This window comes from Gastrolobium bilobum, unplaced genomic scaffold (assembly GCF_033153095.1).
Source record: "Gastrolobium bilobum isolate Gb01-03AN ecotype WA unplaced genomic scaffold, APGP_CSIRO_Gbil_v1 utg5148, whole genome shotgun sequence".
Taxonomy (NCBI): domain Eukaryota; kingdom Viridiplantae; phylum Streptophyta; class Magnoliopsida; order Fabales; family Fabaceae; genus Gastrolobium; species Gastrolobium bilobum.
In genome coordinates, this window is record NW_026898045.1 from 194380 (window position 1) to 216252 (window position 21873).

General features: G+C 32.1%; 2 protein-coding genes across 2 annotated transcripts; one reads left to right on the top strand and one right to left on the bottom strand.

The window, feature by feature from the left end:
• Nucleotides 1–1099: 1099 nt before the first annotated feature.
• Nucleotides 1100–5440, bottom strand: LOC133312372 (transmembrane ascorbate ferrireductase 1). The gene is made up of 4 exons (XM_061513545.1): nt 5161–5440; nt 2100–2148; nt 1788–1987; nt 1100–1502 (listed from the first exon to the last, which is right to left on the bottom strand). The coding sequence occupies exons 1-4, from the start codon at nt 5302–5304 to the stop codon at nt 1206–1208; spliced, it is 690 nt and encodes a 229-aa protein (XP_061369529.1). The 5' UTR covers nt 5305–5440; the 3' UTR covers nt 1100–1205.
• Nucleotides 5441–15873: 10433 nt separating this feature from the next.
• Nucleotides 15874–20875, top strand: LOC133312380 (uncharacterized). Its single transcript, XM_061513557.1, has 8 exons — nt 15874–15960; nt 16206–16406; nt 16490–16612; nt 16768–16805; nt 16917–17019; nt 17174–19171; nt 20156–20220; nt 20370–20875. Exons 1-8 carry the CDS (start codon nt 15892–15894, stop codon nt 20614–20616), a joined length of 2844 nt encoding a protein of 947 aa, XP_061369541.1. The 5' UTR covers nt 15874–15891; the 3' UTR covers nt 20617–20875.
• Nucleotides 20876–21873: the final 998 nt, after the last annotated feature.

Genomic DNA, 21873 nt, shown 5'->3' on the forward strand with positions numbered 1-21873 from the left:
TCATTCATGGAAAAGCATCCCCTGCGGTTTTATGCTTGAAATTTACAATATAATTTAATAAATTTCAGCCTTTAAATCAATCATTACACCTTCTGCAGTTTTTTCTCAAATGCAGAAGATTGTAATCCGTCATCACTGATTTCCCTTGTTACATTTTGCTCTTAATTATTATTATTTTCTTTGGTATACGTATATTCCTTTTAAGTGATTAGGAATGAACAGAATTAATATACTTCAAAGTTTTAACACTTTGCGTTATTAACGCTCCCTGTGAATCAAGCCGGAGACAACTCTTGTTCCCACAGCTCATGAGATCTGGACTATTGAGATATACAAGTGTGATAAATCTCACATTAGTTGATAATGAGTTAAATAAAAAGTATATAAATAAAAAGACTCATAAACCTAATACCTTAAAAATTCTTTTGAATTGAGATGTGATGTCGAACTCATTTGATATATTTAATCCATTTAACTCATCGGTGATAATTTCCGGTCATAGGCTTCTCCCTGACCCGCCTTAAGGACTCTTTTGGGTTAGTTAGTCAGACACGTAGTTGATGAAAGTCTTTAAGTACGGTTTGAATTAGTTGAAATTTGAATTCAATTAGTTTTTTTCACAGCCCTACTAGAGTTGGCTCGCAATCGGATAAGGGTCTTTGAATATTGGGATTATGATGATTGGGACATGTGATATTTATCCAGAACGCCACCCTAGTGGACCCATTTAGAAAGAAAAAAAGTTGAAATGTAGCAATGAACCTGGGCATAAGCATGACTTGATACATTTAAACTAGTGGAGTTCATATCAGGTTGAATGTGTGTATGTGTATATATATATATATATATATATATATATATTCCTAGCAGCTAGCGAAAAAAGAAAAAAAAAATAAAAGGGAAAGAAAAAGATGCGCAAATATGTCAAGTTAAAGTAAATGCATAAAATTACACAATGGACTGAATTTTCAATCTTTTGCCACATATTAAGATCTCAACTGCGGACCAAGGAAAAGTTGACAATTAAATTACACAGGATATAAACCAATGAACAATCACATGTTTCAGGGATAATATTGATGATTAAATACAAGCTGGGTGTCCAAAAATACAGACACAACATATATTATTTCCACCTTCCCACTCCCAGTACAAACTAATAGCATACATGAGGTTATCCATGATAGTATGATGCAAAAATAAATCTATATGGCTGCGTAGTCATCTTCGGCTGCAGGAGCATCAGATGCAGCAGTTAATAAAACAAAGGCACCAAATAAGATTGTGATCACAGCAGTGAAGTTGACAAGTAAAGCCTCAGAACCATATTTTGCCAATCCTGAGTTCTCAAGGAAAGTGAGCTTCTCCAGAAAACCAAGAGAAGCAGTGCCAACAGCTAAGACATATACAAATATCCCAAACAGGACATGCCAAGGAAGTGAGTCACGTCTAATGGCTGAAGTCCCACCAGGGTAGAAAAATATCACAAACCCATATATCCACTGCAGGTAACCAATACAATGTTAGACAAAGTTTGAAGATAACTGAGTAATAATGCAACATGGTGCGGCAAAAGTCCAGATTTTCAATTCAGAGTTTGCACCATTGGGTTTATTCCTGGTGCTTAAATTGTAAGCCCAAGCTCTCATATTTCAGAAAGGGTTGAGAGAGCAATGCCTAAGTAAGGCAGTATGAGAATATGAAAATCATAAACTTAACCATAATCATATCTAGCATTCTAAGAATACTCTATTTGCAGGATAATTTAGTCTTATCCAATGGTTTACCTGAATGCCATAAAGGACAATAACCCCAAGTCCGAGCCATGAATGCAAGCTGTACAGATTGGCAATCCCACTTTCATTATGAAACTTGAAGGCAGTATAAATTCCAATTATTCCAAGTATTAATGCAATGGCGTGGAGAACAAGGTGTATCAATTTCTTCACTTCCTTCTTCAGGGGAAGAGATTTGTAACTTATAATAGCTGCAATATTTTTTAAGTTAGATTTGAGAAAATCAGAGAAACAATTAGTAGGTCAACTAAATCAAATGGCATTGATTCATAAAGCAGAAACTTGTAGACGAATTTTGATTACCTTCCCCTCCAATAACGATTAAGCCAATAATCATAAGAACAGGATGAATCTGTACAAAGAGAAAGATATGTAAGATATAAGGGACTTCACGAAAGTGATACTAGTCACTGATATTATAATAAATCAACTTGTTTAATAAGTTATTCTTCATACATTTCGTTGATTCAATAATTCATAACAAGATTCAATGATAATTCAGATTCGATGGATCCCATATCTGAATATCACGATTGTTTCAATTTCAAACTACTTAATTAAAATAAGCATATTATTCTTTTTTCTAGAAGAAAGCGACATGTGCTAATGGTATAATCAATACATGCGTGGTACACTACAAAATTCAAAACTCAGATTATCTGGAAAAAGAAAATATGCAAGGTTTTGACAGTCAAAACATTCACGAATCACGATAACTCGAAGCCAATGATGGCACCAGTGAACAACCACACACAAAATGACAGAAAGCTAAGAATAGCTGAAAAAGTCTCGAGGGTATCATTTGTCCAAGTCTAGTGCTTGAGTTGGCATCACATAGAAGCAGTATCACGTCCAAATTCATTTGCCACTCAAATACGGAACAGATAAGAAAGTCTAGTCCAAGTCCATTGTGCAGGATAGGAAATTTGGACCCCATCAATTATTAAATTAAAAATGGGTAGGTAAGAAATGGGGCCAAAAATTAATCAAAGCATTAAATTTAACAGATAATAATAAAATCTTCTAAGGAATAATACCATCGACTTTGATCCTAAAAGTTAGTATTGGAAGAATCCAGATAAAGGTTAGTTCTAATCATGTTTTAGGGAAACACAGCCTCCAGATAACTCCTGAAACTTGCGAGGTAGAAACTGACCAACGAAATAGGGAAAAAAACACTTGGGGTCCTATATGCTATTGCAATACTAACAGTCACTGGAATAAAAGGGGCTACTACCTCTTCTATTCAAAGATCAATGATTCAAAATGCAAAACAAAACAAAAAGAAATTTTGTGATAATTAACTTCATATTCCCTCTCCAACTCTCTTGGTCATCCAGAGGAGCTTTAATATTTTATTACAAGCAGAGTAGATTTTGAAAAAAGCAAAAGCAGGCCACTACTTTAGCCATCATCACATGGTTAGCAATAAAAAACAGAACTTCTGTTTATTTAATTTTTCAGACAACGAAAGGGATCTGGCACAGCTATGATATGAATGACTATAAATTAAAAACAATATCTAATATTTAATTGACCACGAGCGGCAGCAGCCTCTTATATATATATATATATATATATATATATATATATATGTCATTTTAAGAGAGAGATAGACACAATAAATGAAAATAATGGGAGAAAAAGTGGGTAATTTTTTTAAGGGTTTGTGTTTTCTAAAGTTACTTTAGATAACTTTATCTAATGTTCATCAAAACGACGTCGTTTTAGGGCGGAAATCATGGTGTTTATGTAATTTTAATTTATTTTAGGGTTATAATAGTCTTTATCATTCTAATTTTTTAATTTTTCAACCCTAAAACGACGTCGTTTTGATGAACATTAGACAAAGTTATCTAAAGTAACATTAGATACTTTTTTCCTTTTTTTTTTAATTTAAATATTAAATAAAAAAATATTATTTTGTGTCTATCTTTTTCTTAAAACGACATAACTTTATGTCATTTAACATGACAATTACTTTTTTCTATATATATACACGCACACATGCCCTACATTAAAAAAACACTTTTATTGTTGGGCTTCTCTTTTCTCATGTCACATGAGATATCATCTCTCATGTCATAGACACAATAAGTGGTGGGGCCCACCACTTACTAAAAAAGAAGAAAAACTAAAAAGATAGCACGAATTTCGATGTCTCACAACATGAGAAAACTATCTCCTATTACATAAGAAAATGATTTCCCTTTATTGTTTACCAAAAAAAAAAACACTTTTATTACCATTTGATCAAAATTAAATTAACGACTCTCGTTTCATGCCAATTTATAACCTTTGATTTGATTTTGATCGAACGATAATAAAAGTGGTTATAAGGAAAAAATGGTTGTAAGTATAACATTTTCCTAATTTTTTATAAATAAATCACATCAAAATTATTCAAATGTTTGCAAGCTTGAGATAAAAATTTATTTAAAACACCACTCTTAAAAGGCAATACAAATATACAATTATCGAATGGACATTAATTTTAAGACTCTGTTTCAAACAAATCGAAATTGGACCATTAAAAACCTTAAACTTGTTGCACGCTTCAATCCAAGCTATTTTTCAATATCAAAAATATAGACAAATAAATTTAGTTAACTATTCTTTGAATAAAATTTATTTAAAATAATTAATCATACAAACACCAATTTTTTAAGCTGCATATTAACACCAGAATTATTGACTATATTTGTATTAGGATAAATTTGGAAGAGCATTTATATCAACATTATACCTCCAAAGAATCACAACTTTGTAAAATTAAATACTTGATTACATAATTCAAAAAAAAAAAAAAAACGATTGCACAATATCACAGAAAACTAAGCATCAAAAGACACTTTGCAGTTGGGTTTAGGCCCCAAGATCTCAATTTCAACAATCTGCTAACACTAATGTAAGACCTAAATAGTAGAACTACCCGTTTACACACTCGTATGTTTATCACCGATATATAACCAAAAAAAGAGGAAAAATTAAAACTTAAACACTCCCCTGAACATATGGGTGTAGATAATACACCCCATCCCCACGCTAAAACAGTGACTCATAATATAAAACCTAACTGAAGTCATCGTTGACTTGTTAACAGGTAAAAATCCAAGTCGTTTATAAAAATAGCAAAATTGTAATTTTACTGCATAGAAACTCATTCCCCAGAAACTCGGAACACAATCGAAAACCCAAATTTCCGAATCAAAATTCAAATTCAGTAAAGACCCATTAAAATTTATTTTCCGAGAAAAAGGGAGAACAAGAAAACCCAATAACAAATCAAAAGGGAAGAGGGAAAATAAAAAATAAAATCAGAGACCCATAATCAAGGAACAAAGAGAGAGAGAGAGAGAGGTACGTTGAAGATGAGAGCCTTGTTGGAAGAATCCCAAGCCAAGCCACCCCTGAAATGTAAGTTCCAGACCAAGACCAAGATGATGGCAACAACACCCAAAAGGTGAACAACAAATGTGAACGGAAGTGCAGGTACCCCCAACGCCATCTTCGTCCCTCTGAGATTTAACAGTTAGTGTTCGTGTGTGTTGTTGGGTTCTCTGAAAAAGAGTAGTTTAAGGTAGTGGAACAAGAAACACTGTATGTGTCTATGTCTATCCACAACGACGACAAACACAAGCCTCGTAAGTCGTAACATAACATATCGTGTGTGTGGACCAGTAGATCACCTAACCACCGTTTTAACCGTCCGATGGAGACCGACGATCCTTTTTCCTTCTTCGCTAGATGCTCGCCACGTCGCTCATTCTCCTACCACACTTTCGTCCCTTTTCCATCACCTCTGAATTTAGTCTCATTAATTAAGTGAACATTTATTTTCTTTTTCAATGTTAATTTATTATTATTGTTGTTTTTTTTTATTGATATCATAGTTGTGCAAATCAATTTTTTCCAAGCTTTGTTTAATTGAGAAAACAAAATAAAAAATAGAGTTAATGAGAAAAAAAATGAATGTGAAAAGAAAAAATAAACATAAGTCATACATTTTACGATTTCTCTCTTCTATATAAAAAGCTAATCCTTAGTGTGTAAGTGAAAAGAAAAAATAAACATAAAACACTTGGATTTAATATTGAGTATGGAGTTTGTGTTGTTATAATAATTTTATTTTTAAGTGAAAACTAGGACAATTGTGTGCAACTTATAGCATGTTTGAATAGTGTTTATTAAGGTAGAAATTATTTATAAGTTAAAGTTAAAAAAAAATTAAAATTTGTTTGGTGATTATTTAAAAATATTAGCTTAAAAACACATATTTAAAGAAAAAAATTTCTCTAGATCTTTATAACTTTTTATTTTAAAAAAAATATACAGTTCAAAAAAAGCTCTTCTTAGGAGTTTTTGGCTTTTGACTTTTTCTTTCATTATAAAAAAAGAATTTTTTATTATAAGAATTTTTCTTAAAATCTGTTTAGCGTAACTTCTGCTTATAAGTAACTTTTAATTTACAAAAAAAATTATCCAAAGAGGCATTGAGGGAAAGTTTGAAATTTGTTTCGAAAAGGTCTATTTAGTAAAAAAAAAATATAAATTGTAATTATTTTTTTATTTTTAGAATCAAATTTAGTGAAGATAACTTAGCTGTTTTTGTTTTGTATTTTATCTTTTAATTTTCAAAATACATAAAACATAAAAAAAATTATTTTATTAATTATTCAACAAAATAATTTTAAGAAAAAAATACAACACAATAAAAGAGGGGTTTGTTTTTCTCATGTTGCATGAGAAAACAAACCCTTCCTACACACACCATAAAAAGGTGTGCCACTCATTTTTTTATTTTTTGCTTTTTTTAAATAGGTGGGTCCCACACATAATGTATCTATGACATGAGATTAGAATCTCCTACAACATAAGATTTATTTTTCCCATAAAAAAGACCCTTAAAGCTTTATGCATAAAGTTTTGTCGCCAATAAAATAAGGGAAAAATGTTTATCCTTTTAAATGATACAACTTATATTATTTCACTCTCTAAAAAGGTGGGACCCACACCTTTATTTTTTTTGTCAATTCTCTCTTCTCCTTTATCTATCTCTTTCTCTCTCTTTAAAATGACATAACTTTACGTTCTTTAAAATAACACACATTTTTCCCATAAAATAAGTTTATTCATTTTATCATCCTCTGATGAGTAATACTTTTCCCCATAATTTATGCCCTTTTTATTATTTTAGTCTACATGTTAATAAGTCAGAAGTTTTTTTTTTATTGTTGCAAGTAAAATTAATAAAAATACCAAAAGTGAAAAGTAAAAAAAAAAAATAGTTCTTTCATTTTTTAATTAATTTAAATTAACCAACTCATTTATTTATTTTTTATAAAAACAACCTAGTTTCCAATTGCATGATAAAAAAGTGGAAGTGATCTCTTCTTCCTCCAAGCCAAAATAATAATTCGATTTCTCTTTATAAATAAATAATTTTATTTATTTGGATAAATAAAATTCTTAAAATTTATTAATAATTTGCATTATTAACTTAAGGTAATTACTTTTAAATGAATGTATTATGAATATAATGAGATTACATTTCTATTATTACATGTGCATAATCATTAATTAGATTCCCAAACTCGATTTTAATTTTTAAATACAAAATTTTCACTATAAGTATACATTAACCTTTTAAATTTTTTATAAATTTAGTGCTCTAACTTAAATAATTTGATATTTATTAAAATTTTAAAAGGGGTTATTTATCTGAAGTAAGATATTTATATTACCAAAATTTTCTACTACTACTACACTACCACTTTAATCATCATTCGATTCAAAAGTTATTTTTTCTATCTCTCTTTTTATTTAATTTTTTCTTTAATCTAATAGTAATTAGAGTAGTAATGCAGTAGTAGTAAAAAAATTTGGTAGTATGAATATCCTATCTTGTTGATAAATTAAATTAAAACTTTTGTTTTAGTGTAAAGGAAGGCCGAAATCTAGAAAAACAAAATTGCGATGCGAAGCAAGAGAAATAATAACCTGTGATAAAGAATGTACAATGAAATTCGCAAACGCTAATCTAGCCAAGTCTTCAGGTGGAGTCACGAGGGATGCTCATGGAATCAATCTCTTGGTTACACGAAATAGGTTAATCCCCATTTATAATTAAGCGAAAAGGATGTCTTCTTTTATTTAATAAAACATCCTCTAAGATGAAAATATTAATTTTTTAGATTTTCATCTCCCTGTTAAAATGAGAAAAAAAAACTTATGCACTTTCATTTATGGATAAATTTACATTATTTCACTCTCTTAAAGAGGTGAGACCTACATCTTTAAAATTTTCCCAATCCCTTACTCTCTTCTATGATTTATCTTTTTCTCTCATTTAAAATGGCAAAATTTTATATCTTTTAGAATGATACACACTTTTCCCTTCGTTGATTGTAAATATTCTACTAGATAAATCAACTAGCACCTTATATATATATATATATAAGAAAAATATTTATCAAGTTGCTTAAGATATATTTATCTCCAGGCAATCTAAAACTATGTCGTTTTGTTTATTTATTTCCTTATATTTATTGATTCATCTTTGAATGATTATGATTTCATTTTTCTCTCTCTTCCTTTATCACCATTGAACCATCTTTGTACGATTATGATTTAGTAGCCGGGAATAAAGTTATCTCAAACAACTTGAGAAATATTTTTCTCATATGTACTCACACACATGAGACATGATATTCTTATTATCAATTTTTCTACTACTAGTGTAAATTCTCTCATCACCATTGGATTCAAAAGTTGTTTTGTTTTTTTCTTTATTCGTTCAACTTTTTCTTTAATCCGATGGTGATTAGAGTGGTAATTAGGAGTGTAAATGGGCTAGGCTTTGGTTTAAATAGGCTAGGCCTGTGTAAAAATATTAGGTATGTCCTGGCCTATTAGCCTGTGTAGGCCCCAAATTATAAGTCTGGTCTGACCTATACTTAAAAAATTGAAGTCTTGGCCTAGGCCTGTTAGTCTGTTTAAGCCTATTAAACATTCAACAATTAAAAGAAGAACTAAAATAATATTATTTTATTATTCAAAATTATTAAAATAATATATTTATATTATTTATTTTAAATAATATGATATAGGCCGGCCTGTAGGCTTATAGGCCCGACACGTACAAAAAAATATATGGCCTATTTTTTAAATAGATTTTTAAAAAAACCTTGGCATGTTCTATTTTACAATTTATAATAAGCCAAGTCTGACCTAATATAGGCTGGACCATAGGTCCCTGTAAACCAGCCTAGCCTATTTATACCTCTAGTGGTAATGAGATGGTAGTAGAAGGAATATCCTTCATATATATATATATATATATATATATATATATATATATATAAAGGCAAAACATGGCTCCTTTGTATCTTGGGCTTTTTCCAGTAAAGATATCCCATCAAGCTTATGGGCCATGATGAACCTATGTTATATTTTACTTCCCTGCGTATTTTGAACCTGATACACTGACAAACAATTCAGGCTTATCATGTTGACCTAATTGTCAGGCCAAAGCTGTACTAATTAAGGCTCCCAATACTGAGCCCAATGAAACTATACCACCTTAACTCTGGGCTTTATATCTCAGACAAGAAGTTTAAAACACAAAACATAACTCTAGATCATAAAGTTACAATAAAATTATTTTTCTGCTTATATTATATTGCATAAAGATGGATATCAATATAATGAAGGTGGTTTTGAATATTTCTTCATTTAGTATTGCAAATTATTGTTGAATATAAAATAATAAAACTAAGTTTTAATATTTGAAAAAATACTGTATATGTTGAAATTGTATTATTAGAATTAACAACCGGCAACAACTATGTTGGATCTTATTAAAAAAAAAAAAAAAATGAGTCGTTAATCAAGTAATTGAGCTAGTTGATATTATTTGCATAACTTTAACAATTCCTCTTGAAATCTTGTCTGTTATAACCTTTTTGTTTAAATTGAATGGTTAAATATAGTAGCTCAACTTGACCAATGCTTTAAAGACTTACTTGAATTTCAATTTAGAAATGCAAGGATTTGACAAGTACTGTCCCACTCCCATTTACTCAAATGGCTTATGGATTAGATAACTGCATTTTAAACGGGCATATGATAATGTAGGAAGTATAAGGCATATCAGATGAAAATATTAAAATCAAGGCCATGCCCCACTCCTGGATCTACCCGAGATTCACCATTTTAATCTCCTTATTTAATTTAAATTTTTTTTTTTGGCTATTCATATATAGGAAAAGAAAACTAATAACCAATAGCATCACCTAGACAACAAATGAACTTGTCAATAATGCATCCATCTGGTATTCATTATATTTATACCTACCGTTAGACTGAGAGGTAAAGAGGGATAAGATTCCGAGAACCAATGATTATATAACACATGCTATGATGGCATGCTTAGGACCATGCAAAGCCAATAATGGCATCAAAATTAAGTATGATAGGCAATACGTCGTGACCTGGAAGTTCCACAGAACAAGACATCATGCGGCTTAGAATAAACTTCACACGTAACGAACATCGATTTGCTACTCTTTGAAAGAGACATATCGAGAGCTTTCTTTTCAATTTTGGTAATCGTAGTTATTTGACTATAGACGTGTCCCTTCTACATAAAACCAAAAGATTATTCTTTATCAAATGATTATAGAAAATTGAGCACCTGAAATGAGAGCTGTTTGATATTCCACGGTGTCATATTTGAAAGGAGTTTAAAATCTTAATATTGGGATCCCCTGAATTATACTAATCACGAAGCGATTAACCAATTGTAATATCTAAAAAAAATTTATTCTTTTTCTTATTTTTCTTATAAGGAGTTATTATTCATTAATACTGATTAAAAATTGAAAATCTTTTGTCAAAACTGGGGACAAAAAAAGCTAGATATAATTGTTGATCTTTGTCAGTTTTGTTTGAATGTCTGTATTATCATTTTTGATCTTTTCGTGTTGATGACATTTTTAAAATAAAATAAAATAAATATTTCTTCTCTACATTTATCTATATTATATGTTAAGATTTTTTTTATGTTTGCTAAAAAAAAAATTATTCTATTTTAAAGACAAGTATATTAATAAATCAATATTAAGTAATTATTTTAATTTTATAATCAAAATTATTAAAGACAATGATGAATTGAGGATTGACGCGCGTATCTGTTAAAGTGAATTAACTATTTTTGATACCAAATTAGAAATATTTTACATGAAAAATGAGGGATATATATATTGATAGTTTTTTTTATGTGAATTTTTAATATAAGTAATATATTTATATTTTTTTAATATATAAACAGTAAATCCGATTAAACCCGGTTGAACCAGTGACCCAGTATCTCGACCGAGTCGATGACCGATCCGAGTTTTAAAATACTGGTTAAAACTATTAAAAATTTATTGAAATCTTTATCTATGTGTTATTAAGTTTATTCGCTCGAGCATTTTAATACTCAGTACCAGAGTCGGTAATAGGATGGAAGAATGTCAAAATCTAAACTGATTACTTCTCCTTTTTATGTTGTTACATGACAAGATTATTGTTCTTATAAATATTATATTTTTCATATTGTTTTAAATACGACAAGATATATTTATTTATTTATTTGAAGTCACACTTGCTCACTTGAGTACATCCAAGACCATATAAAGCCAAATTACATTTTCTCTTTCGAGATTGTTTAATTTTTTTTTATGAAAATTGAAAAAAGTCATAAAAAATTTTAATTTAAAAAATATATTATGTTTGATTAAATTATTCTTTTATTTATTTATTAAAGTTACCAAAAAATAAGGAAATATTAAAAAAATAATGACTCCTTAATTTTTTAAAATAACAAATGAAATACCCCTTTTTGAATTGGAAAATAACGAATATTTTCAAACGGGGGCTATATACCTGGCTACCGTTAAACTGAAGATTCCCTCGTTGAATAGGTAACACTGATTTCATTATTTCATTAAGGGTGTGTTTGGTACAGGAGAAATTTTTTGGTGACCGAGAATCATGATTAATGGGAATTCAGTAGAAATTGAGTTTACTTGGAATCTTACGAAAGATGTGTTTGATTCGCCAAAATATTACCGGGAATACTGGGTAAAAATTACTGATTCCATATTTGGTTTAGAACGAAATATGACTTGGAATATGAGGTTATTTTACAAAAATAACCCCAAACTATTTTTACTTTTGTAATTGATAGATTGGGTCTAGGTTTTTATGTGTATTGGGGTATTTTTGTCTCAAAATTTATTGTTGTGCTTTCCCTTTACTTGGTATTCTGATTGGTATTCCGAATTACCATATTATTTTTGGTAATCTGAATAGTGACTTTTCTTTATAAATCAAATTACCGGTAATCCTTGGATATCCGGGAATCGTAATTTATTCCTTCTACCAAACGTGGTAATTACATTTACCAAAGAAGAATTACCGGTAATCCTCTCAAAAAACTTGAACCAAACACCTCTTAATCTAAAAGACTTAATTGTGATTTGGCGTTTGACTTATTGCCTGAGTTTTGTGAAAGTGGGGACTAATCTTTATTAACCATTATTAGGATGTGTCAGTTTTTTATCCTTCAAGTACATTACTCCAAGCACACAACTACTAGCGGACGATTTTTTTTTCCCACACCATGTTTAAAAAGGCATATCAACTTTTTATTTATTTATTTATTATTATTATTATTATTATTATTATTATTATGATGCAAAACTGAAAGTTTGGGATGAGGGAGAAAAGTTGTAGCCCTCAATGTGGTGGAGAGAAAAGGAAGTCGCAGTGAATGCTTTGGATAGGTCACCAAGAAAAGAAATTCGGGCTGAATAATGAAGAGGGAATTTCTTATGTCTTTTTTTACAAGAAAGAAAACAAAGAAAAAGTGTCTCTTGATTTTGGGAATGGATGACTTACCCATGAAAGTGATATCTGGCTATCTGCAATGATGTGGGGGTTTGGAAACCATTAATATAAAGGATAACGGATCAAAATGTCACTGTTCACCAACTTTTTTTTCTAAATGTCACGCGAACAGTGTTATTTTTCAATCTGCCACGGGGAAGTTCGCTTCTGACACAGACGAACTCGGTTTGCTGACGTGTCACATTTTTAGTGGATAACAAGTATCAAATTTAAAAAAAAAAAAAAAATGAAGGTCGCCTACATGGTAGGCGAACTTAGTTAAAAACAGAGGTCGCCTGTGTCAGAAGCGAACTCTGACACCACCAGTTTTCTGACACATCATCATGCATAGTTCGCTACTGCTGCAAGCGACCTTGCCTGCGTGGCAGTTTGAAAAATTAGTTCAGGAGCGTGGCATTTAGATAAATTTGTGTGGAAACAGTGGCACAATAGTCATTGTTCCTAATATAAACCTCAATACAGCACAACACCAAAACTGTGATTTGTAAGCATGTGAGACCATTGATCTTTTTTGATCTGATGATTCTCAGATGAAGTGTCAAATATGACACTGATGTCAAAAGATCCTACCTATATATATATATATATATATATATCACATTTGAGAAGCTCTGTTTTGGAGCAACTGAATGGACATTGTTTTGTGGGGACTGTGCAGCGAGATTACGTGGCACCATGTCAGTAAGTTTAAGGCCACGTAATATCGCTATACTGTGTACCAAGATTACTTGGCAGGGACTAATTAGCTGCATTGTGCCTGTGCCACATTTTATGACACGTGGATTAAGAAGACAAATAAATGCTGATTTTTTTTTTGAAAAATATGATAAACAATAAAGATGATGTGTCCATGTGAAAACGATAAAGACGAATTGATATCCAATAAATGTTGATTTATTTTTTGTTTTCTTTTTGAAAAACATAATACACAATAAAGACGATGGAATGCCCATGAAAAAATTATAAAGACGATTTAATGTCCAATAAATGCTGATTTATTTTTTTGTTTTCTTTTTGGAAAATATGATACACAATAAAAACGAAGGAATGTTCAGATGCAGTATTCATGCAAAAATGATAAAGACAATTTAATGTTCATTAAATGCTTTTTTTTTCTTTTTGGAAAATATAATACACAATAAAGACGATGGAGTGTCCAAATAGAGTATACATGGAAAAATGATAAAGATGATTTAATGTCCAATAAATGCTTATTTGTTTATTGGTCCTCTCAATTCACCACATGTCAAATTGTTACTGGCGTCACATAAAACGCTGCACAATGCAGCAAATTAGGCTCTGCCATGTAATCTCGTTACACAGTGTAGTGAGATTATGTGGCCTTAAACTTGCTGACATGATGCCACATAATTTCGCTGTACAGAGTAGCGAGTTTGGGGACGTAACATTTTGACAAATTTTTTTCCTAGCATGGGAATCCGGTAAATTTTTACAAAAAAAGTTGCCAAAAGGGTTGTTTTTCTTGTTTTGTGCTTTGGTGGTCACTTATATTAATTGGGAAAAATGTGTGTCATTTTAAAGGATGTAAAGTTGTGTCATTTCAAAGGATGTAAAGTTGTGTCATTTCAAAGGATGTAAAGTTGTGTCATTTTAAGAGAGAGAAAGAGATAGATAAAGGAAGGCAGAGAGAGTTGACAAAAAAAAATAAAAGCGTGGATCCCGTCTTTTTGTGAGAGTGAAATGACACAAATTGTGTTATTTTAAAGGATAAACATTTTTTTCATATTAATTAGCCGGTAACATTTTTTTTTTTCAAAAAAGATAAAACTAGTTGTAAGAGTTATAAACTTTTTTTGGTGGTAAGTGGATCCGTTCCCTTTTTTAGCATGACAATCCGATAAAGCTTTACAAAAAAACTTGTTTTGTGCTTTGGTAATGGTGGTCACTTATATTAATTAGCCGGTAACAGTTTTTTTTTTCTTTAAAAAAGGATAAAGCTGTATAATATTTTCAGATCTTACAATGATGTGAATCTCATGTATTAGGCACCTAAATTTCAATTAAATTTTCTTTCAAATATTTTTTAATTTTTTTATATATCACTTGATAACGAAATACATCAAATAATGTGTGGAAAGTATTTTCTTTGAAGGCTTCCATGTTATGTTGATGTGTTAACAAGAAAAATAATTTGAATACGTTATGGACCTGTTTGGCCGCCGACACTGGCATGTGGTGAATGTGTGCACAAATGCCTAGTTTGCTTTGGTTTGTTTAACGAAACGTTTTTTTTTTGAAAAAAAAATAAAAATTTATTTGCTTGTTGGCAATTGAAGATTGGGGTTGAGGGGGGACCAGACCCTTTTGCATTTACAAGTCATTTATGATTAAACTTTGCTCATCATGTCATTGTAGCAGAAAGGTGCTACATTTATGTTTTGGTGGGTTGTTTCTTATCAAAGACAGCACAGAAGCACATGGACGAGACGTTGCTCTTCCTTTTTACTTAACCCTTTGGAAAAACATAGTTTGCTTCGTAAATTTGGTCAACCAAAGCGTTATTCTCATGCCCGTTTTAAATGTTACATCTTGGAATAATTACAATCTAGCTGCTGATTTTTACCTTTCTTCCTAACTCCAGTTTTTAAATCTTATTTCAAACTAAAGGCAAGTTCTCTGAAGCCCCAAATTCAAAATAAATCTGGGTTTGAGAATAGAGTAAAAGTAATTATTGTCTTTGTTTTACCGTGATTAACGCTCTTACATGTGTTGGGTCAATGTTGTCACTTCCATTCTTCCATTTTCCACTTTCCACTTTCCACAAAGCAAAAAGTAGACATAATGCGATTCAGCTGTGTTTAGATTAATCTTTGATTTTTAAAGTGATGCGGAGAAGCTTCTAATATCAAATTTATTATCTTTATTGCTTTTTCATAGTTTGCTAATCATTCAAGTTCAGTATCTCAGCCAAGAAATCAGGAGGGAGACTTCACAAGACTCTTGGCTTTCAGAACATCCCGAAACTTCGTTCAGGCCATTAACCTAATTTGTCACAAATAAAATTTCATTGTTTCATATAGCATTTCCCTGCTTTAGTCACCAATGAGGTGCCACTTATGAGAAGCTTTTCTGGCATCTACAACACTGCAACAACAGCCATATTTATTACCCTGAAAACATGTTCAAGTCATGGAGCAAGAAGAACAAGATCAGAGCCGTATTCAAATTGGAATTTCAGGCAACTCAGGTAAGTAAGATGAAGACAGAGAAATCTGTAGTCATATGCTACTAAATCCAAAAATGGGGTTTGATCTAGCTGTTATAATTGAAACATATTGCCCAAAAAGTTTGAAATTTACACAGCATCACATATTTGATTTTTGGATAGAAGAGTTTGAAAGTTTGTGTAATGTGGGGAATGTCATACACAAACCAATGTATAGATTCTGCAGGCAGTGTCTGACCTTGTTCTGCATCTCCTTTTTTTATCAGGTTCCAAAGATGAAAAAGTCTGCACTGATGGTATCTTTGGTGCCTGATGATGTTGGGAAGCCAACCGTGAAACTAGAGAAAACCGCTGTCCAGGATGGGACCTGCTTATGGGAAAATCCAGTTTTTGAATCAGTGAAACTCATTAGGGATGCAAAGTCAGGAAAAATTCATGAGAAAATCTACCATTTCATTGTTTCAACTGTAAGCAGTAGTTGTAATTTCACACTGTCCTTTAACCTATTACAGCGTTGGTTGGAAAGTCTAATTTTTATGGGTTCTTGCAGGGATCTTCAAAATCTGGCTTTCTTGGAGAAGCCTCAATTGATTTTGCTGATTTTGTTGCAGAAACCGAGCCAATGACTGTTTCTCTACCCCTAAAGTTTGCCAATTCAGGCGTAGTTTTACATGTTAGTATCCTCTATCTCCCTCTCTACCTTGCTTCTTGTCTCACTCTCAACATGAATATGAGCTTTGTTTCCTTACATGCTAAAACCACTTCAACATTTTCCAATTACAAAAACCATTCAATTCATAATTTCTCACATTGGAATTGTTGAGACAGGTGACTATTCAAAACGTGGAAGGATATACAGCTGAAAGGTGAAAATGAACCATAACATCCAGTTAATTTAACTTTTGCAAATTTCCTTATGCTTATTTTTATTTTACTTCTCTCCAATATGCGCTTACAACCTTATATCTTAATTGCAGAAATGGGGAAGATAATGTATCTGTGGGACCTTACAATGATGGAAGTTTGAAACACCAACTGAGCTATAGCAGCACGGATCATGAAAGTTATAATGTTGATGAAGTAAGGTCTCAAACATACCTTTATATGTCTAGCAATTCTATTTAACTAAGTTGAAACTTCCCTAAACAATAACTTCTTAAGAGGATGAGCACTGAAAATAAACAATCCATTTTATAAAACTATAGTTACATTAGCTTTTACTATTATCTTATAGGATGGGCAGATGGACAAGACCAGATCTGAGTATTCTGAACAAAATGCATCTAATGGCATCAGTCCTGGGGTAGCTTCATGGGAGGATCCTTATAGCTTCAGAGAGAATTCAATGACATCAAAAGGAACTGTTGAGGCCATTGCAACAAAATCCAAAGTGCATAAGAGGTCAAACACAGACTGGTCAATGGGTTCAGCATCAGATGGAAGTTTAGGTGACTGGACAAACAGCCTGGAAGATAATCTTCCAAGAGAAAGATTACGAGAGCCTTCAGATAATGTTACTGAAAAGCTCAAAAGTGAAATTACTTCTCTAAAGAGGCAGGCAGAACTATCAGAATTAGAGTTACAATCACTTCGGAAGCTGATAGAAAAAGAAAGCACTCGGGGACAGAATTTGTCTAGACAGATAATCAGCCTCAGAGATGAGAGAGATTGGCTCAAAACCAAATATGAGCAACTTAAGTCCCAACAAAACTTCAATAATGAGACCAAAACCTCTAATACCTTGAAGTCTGAGAATGAAGATACTAAGCTTCAGTTAGAGGCAATAAAGGAAGAGCTTGTTTATGAAAAAGAGCTGTGTGCCAATCTTCAGTTGCAACTACAGAAGACACAAAACTCAAACTCTGAACTACTTTTGGCTGTGACAGACCTTGAAGCAATGTTAGAGGAAAAGAATAAGGAAATATTGGATCTATCTACCAATATAAAATCCCAAAAGCTTACTAAAGAGCATGGTAATGCCAAAGAATTAGATCTCTTGCAGCACAAAATTGCAGACCAGAATGTTGAAATAGACAATTACTACAGGCAACATGAAGAGCTAAGCGAGCATATAAAAGAGCTCACTTTGGAGTATGATCTTCTTAAGAAGGAAAACGTGGATATCTCTTTGAGATTAAAGCAAGATGAAGCACAACACATCATGTTACAAAATGAACATTCAGCTTCTTTAGTTGCAGTACAACAACTTGAATCACAAGTGGAGAGATTAGAAGAAAAGCTAAAGATGCAGGAAGATGAATTTTCGGCATCTTTGGTCTGCATCACAGAACTGGAAAATCAAGTCAATTCTTTGGAGAAAGAACTGAAAATACAGGCAGAGAAATTCGAAGATGATCTTCATGGTATGCAATATGCAAAAACTGAACAGGAAGAACGGGCCATCCAAGCAGAAGAGGCCTTGAGAAAGACGAGACACAATAATGCACTCGCATCTGAGCGTTTTCAGGAGGAATATAGTTTGCTTTCTATTGAAATGGCATCCAAAGTTGAGGAGAATGAAAAGGTGACTATGAAAGCAGTCGCAGAAGCTGATGAACTCAGGCACCAGAACAAACTAATAGAAGAAATGCTCCATAAATGCAATCAAGAGCTCAGGCTTATTACAGGTCAGAATGAATTGAAAGTTCAAGAGCTCTTGAACCAAATAGATTCAAAAGCAAAAACAATAGAACAGATGTCACAAGAACTGGAAGTTAAGTCTAAACAACTTGAGGATGCACAAAGGCACAGGGATGAAAAGGACGCTGCATTTTCAAAGCAAATTCAAATGCTTAGATCTAGAATTAAAAAGTTGATGGCAGAGGAGTGTGCATTATCTAAACCCAAGCTAACAAAGAACATGACCGAGATAGTAAGGACAGATGGAGAAACAACCCTGGATGGACAACCGATTATGACTCCAAATGATGAGGAGATGATACTTGGCACCCTATTGTCAGAAGTAGAAACCTTTAAGATCCAGCACAATGAAATAAAACACAGTTTGCAAAAGGAACAAGTGGAGAAAGAAGATATGAGGAAACAGATATATCAATTAGAAGGAGAGCTGAGGAAGAAGGAAGCAGAATTATGTGCTATGGAAAAGAAGCTCAAGAATAACAAAGGACGAGCTGCAGCTACACATACGAATTTGACTTCAAGAGGCAATGAGTTTGCTGCGCCTCCTTCTGCTAAAGCACATACTAAGAAGTCAAAATCAGAAATGCATAAGGTAATTGTTTGGCTTCCATACATCAAATCAGAGATTGAGTATAATTATTATTGGTATTTCATATTATTATTAGGATGTGTTAAATGGCTGAATCACTCCCTGATAACTTATGCACACTACATATTAAAGAGTAACTAGTAACAAACTAACAACTTTTATAATCCATAAAGATGGGTACAAATTTTTGGGAAGTGATATTAGAATTTTCTACAGTATGGGGTCGAGGGGGTTGGTTATATACTGTATAGCAAACAATTGAACTAATCAGCGTGGTTGCATTTCTCACGTTGTGATTCTACTGATTGCTTTTAAACTAGCAATTTTGGAAACTACATTTGCTTTTCATTTTTCATACCAAATACATATGTAAATGTGACATACTTTGTAATATTATGAAAAATTACCAATAAGGGGAAAGAAGGACCTCTACAATATATATATGGACATTTTGGTCTTCTCTCAATATCAACAAATACATTTGAAAAACCATTTTATATCTTCCTTAAAAGATTATTGCAAAACGGAACCCACCTTTTATCTAAGAGAAGGAATAGAATCCCCTCATTAAATTCAACCAAACTGAGGGTGGTGAAAATGCATCTGCAGCATTGTTAAATATTCTGTGGATGTATTTCAGAAAATCTAAAATTTCTGTCACATACAGCTAGCAGAGTTTCAAACAAAATATGCCTAAAAGCCAATTTCTAAGGAACTTGAAACACATTACAAGCCATATGTACAAAAGCAAGCATAATATAAAACCACTTGAGAAACTTCAGGAATGAGAATGTTAAATTTTTTACGATCCACGAATCATGATAAAACTCTATATGGCAAGGTGAATAAGCAGATCATCTCAAACTTAAAATTGTGCTAAAAGAAAATATCTGATCATGGTTTAACCTTAGTGTAGATCTTCACACATTAGTTGATCTTGATGCTCTAGAATAACTCAGACTGGTGTTATATTTGTGACATGAAAAGGGAACGGATGAAGGAGGAACAATAGGGAAGTCAGCTCAGATCAAAGTTTGTCTAGCTCCGGGAAGGTAAAATCAAATTCATTTCCTTCCATCTGAGTCCCTAGTTCCCTTGAACATAAAAGATTGGTGCCACAGATGCCAAATTTGTAGTTATGCCTCACATCTCATCCAAGAACTAACTTTTATTAGTTTTTGTCTCCTTCTTACTCTGACAGTGAGGTTAAAACTTGCTTGGCAAATGAGGTGATTGTCTCCAATAATAACCATGATGAAGAGTCCCATACAGATGAATTGTTGAATGAAGTGGCAGTGCTGAAGGAAAGGAACAAGAATATGGAAAGCGAGCTAAAAGACATGGAAGAAAGATATTCAGAGATTAGTCTAAAATTTGCAGAGGTAGAGGGAGAAAGAGAGCAGCTTGTTATGGCTCTACGCAATCTCAAGAATGGCAAGAAGAACTAGAATTCTCTGCAGGTTCAATGTCAAGAACAAAACATACATTGGTTATGAAGGAGGCTGGATATCATGATCTCCAAAATGGTGGAACTAAGTTTAGCCAGTACTTTGCACTTCTGTTGTGACCTATATCCTGTACATCAACTCACAGTTTTACCTCATCTAAAATCTGGTGGGCCACTTGGTCCAATATTTGTTGTCTTACGATACAATGGCAAGATAGCCAGGGGTACGATGCTAGCCTCATACAGGCATTGTAGCCAATTGCCTATCATCAATTTGACATTTTTGGCATGCAATTAACATATAAACAATACATGCTTATGAATGACAATATGGACAAAATAAAGAGAAAAAAACAAGCTTTTAAGTTTAGAAATATACAAGCCTTGGTGGTATTACTAGTAGTTTTCTAAGGCTATAGTTAGAAGCTAATCTTAGAAGTTCCTATTTTAATGTTTTTAGTTATTGAAAAAACTGGTGTTTGATGTCATATACAGAAAGTAACTTTGAAAAGCACTTTGGTTCTTGGTAAAACACCACTTGAGTATTTTACATGGTTGAAAAACTCACAAGTGTGTAATATTAAGTTTGTTAATACCATTTTGACAATTCCAAAACATCATTATTGTTAAAATAAAAAAAAATAAAAAACAATTTTGACCAAAAATGAAAAATAAAATAAAATGTACAACCAATTGTTTGAAGTATGCTGGGAAAAGGCAATGAGTGGATACAAGAAATTTGTCTGAACTTGGTTGTAATCTCTGTATATCCGTTTCTTCACTCTTGAACACAGCTTTGTCCTCCCCCCACCCACATTTGGTATAAGCAACATATCCAAAGTTGTATTTACAGTATCATATCCAAAGTTGTATTTACCGTATGATATCCAAAGTTAGCGAATATCATAATTATTTGTATATATAAGTTGTCAGAGAATTAACGAAACCATAAAGAGAATGAAAGAGTACTTGTGTTTAGCTTTCCCCTCCTCCAAAGAGCCTCAGACACCTGTTTATCAGTGAAAAGGACAGTTTACGTGTGTAGTTAACCCACATTTGAATGAACCGTTGTCCTTACTCAGGTGGGACCCACTTTCCATATCCAGAATCTTAATCAACATGTCCAAGACAACAAGAACAATTTTGTTTTGGAACAAAGACGTCCACCATTTACTGGTCCACGTATACAAAACTACTCAACACGTGTCATATTACAGAGACGTGTCGGTTAAGCACACGTGTATCCAGTTATGAGATG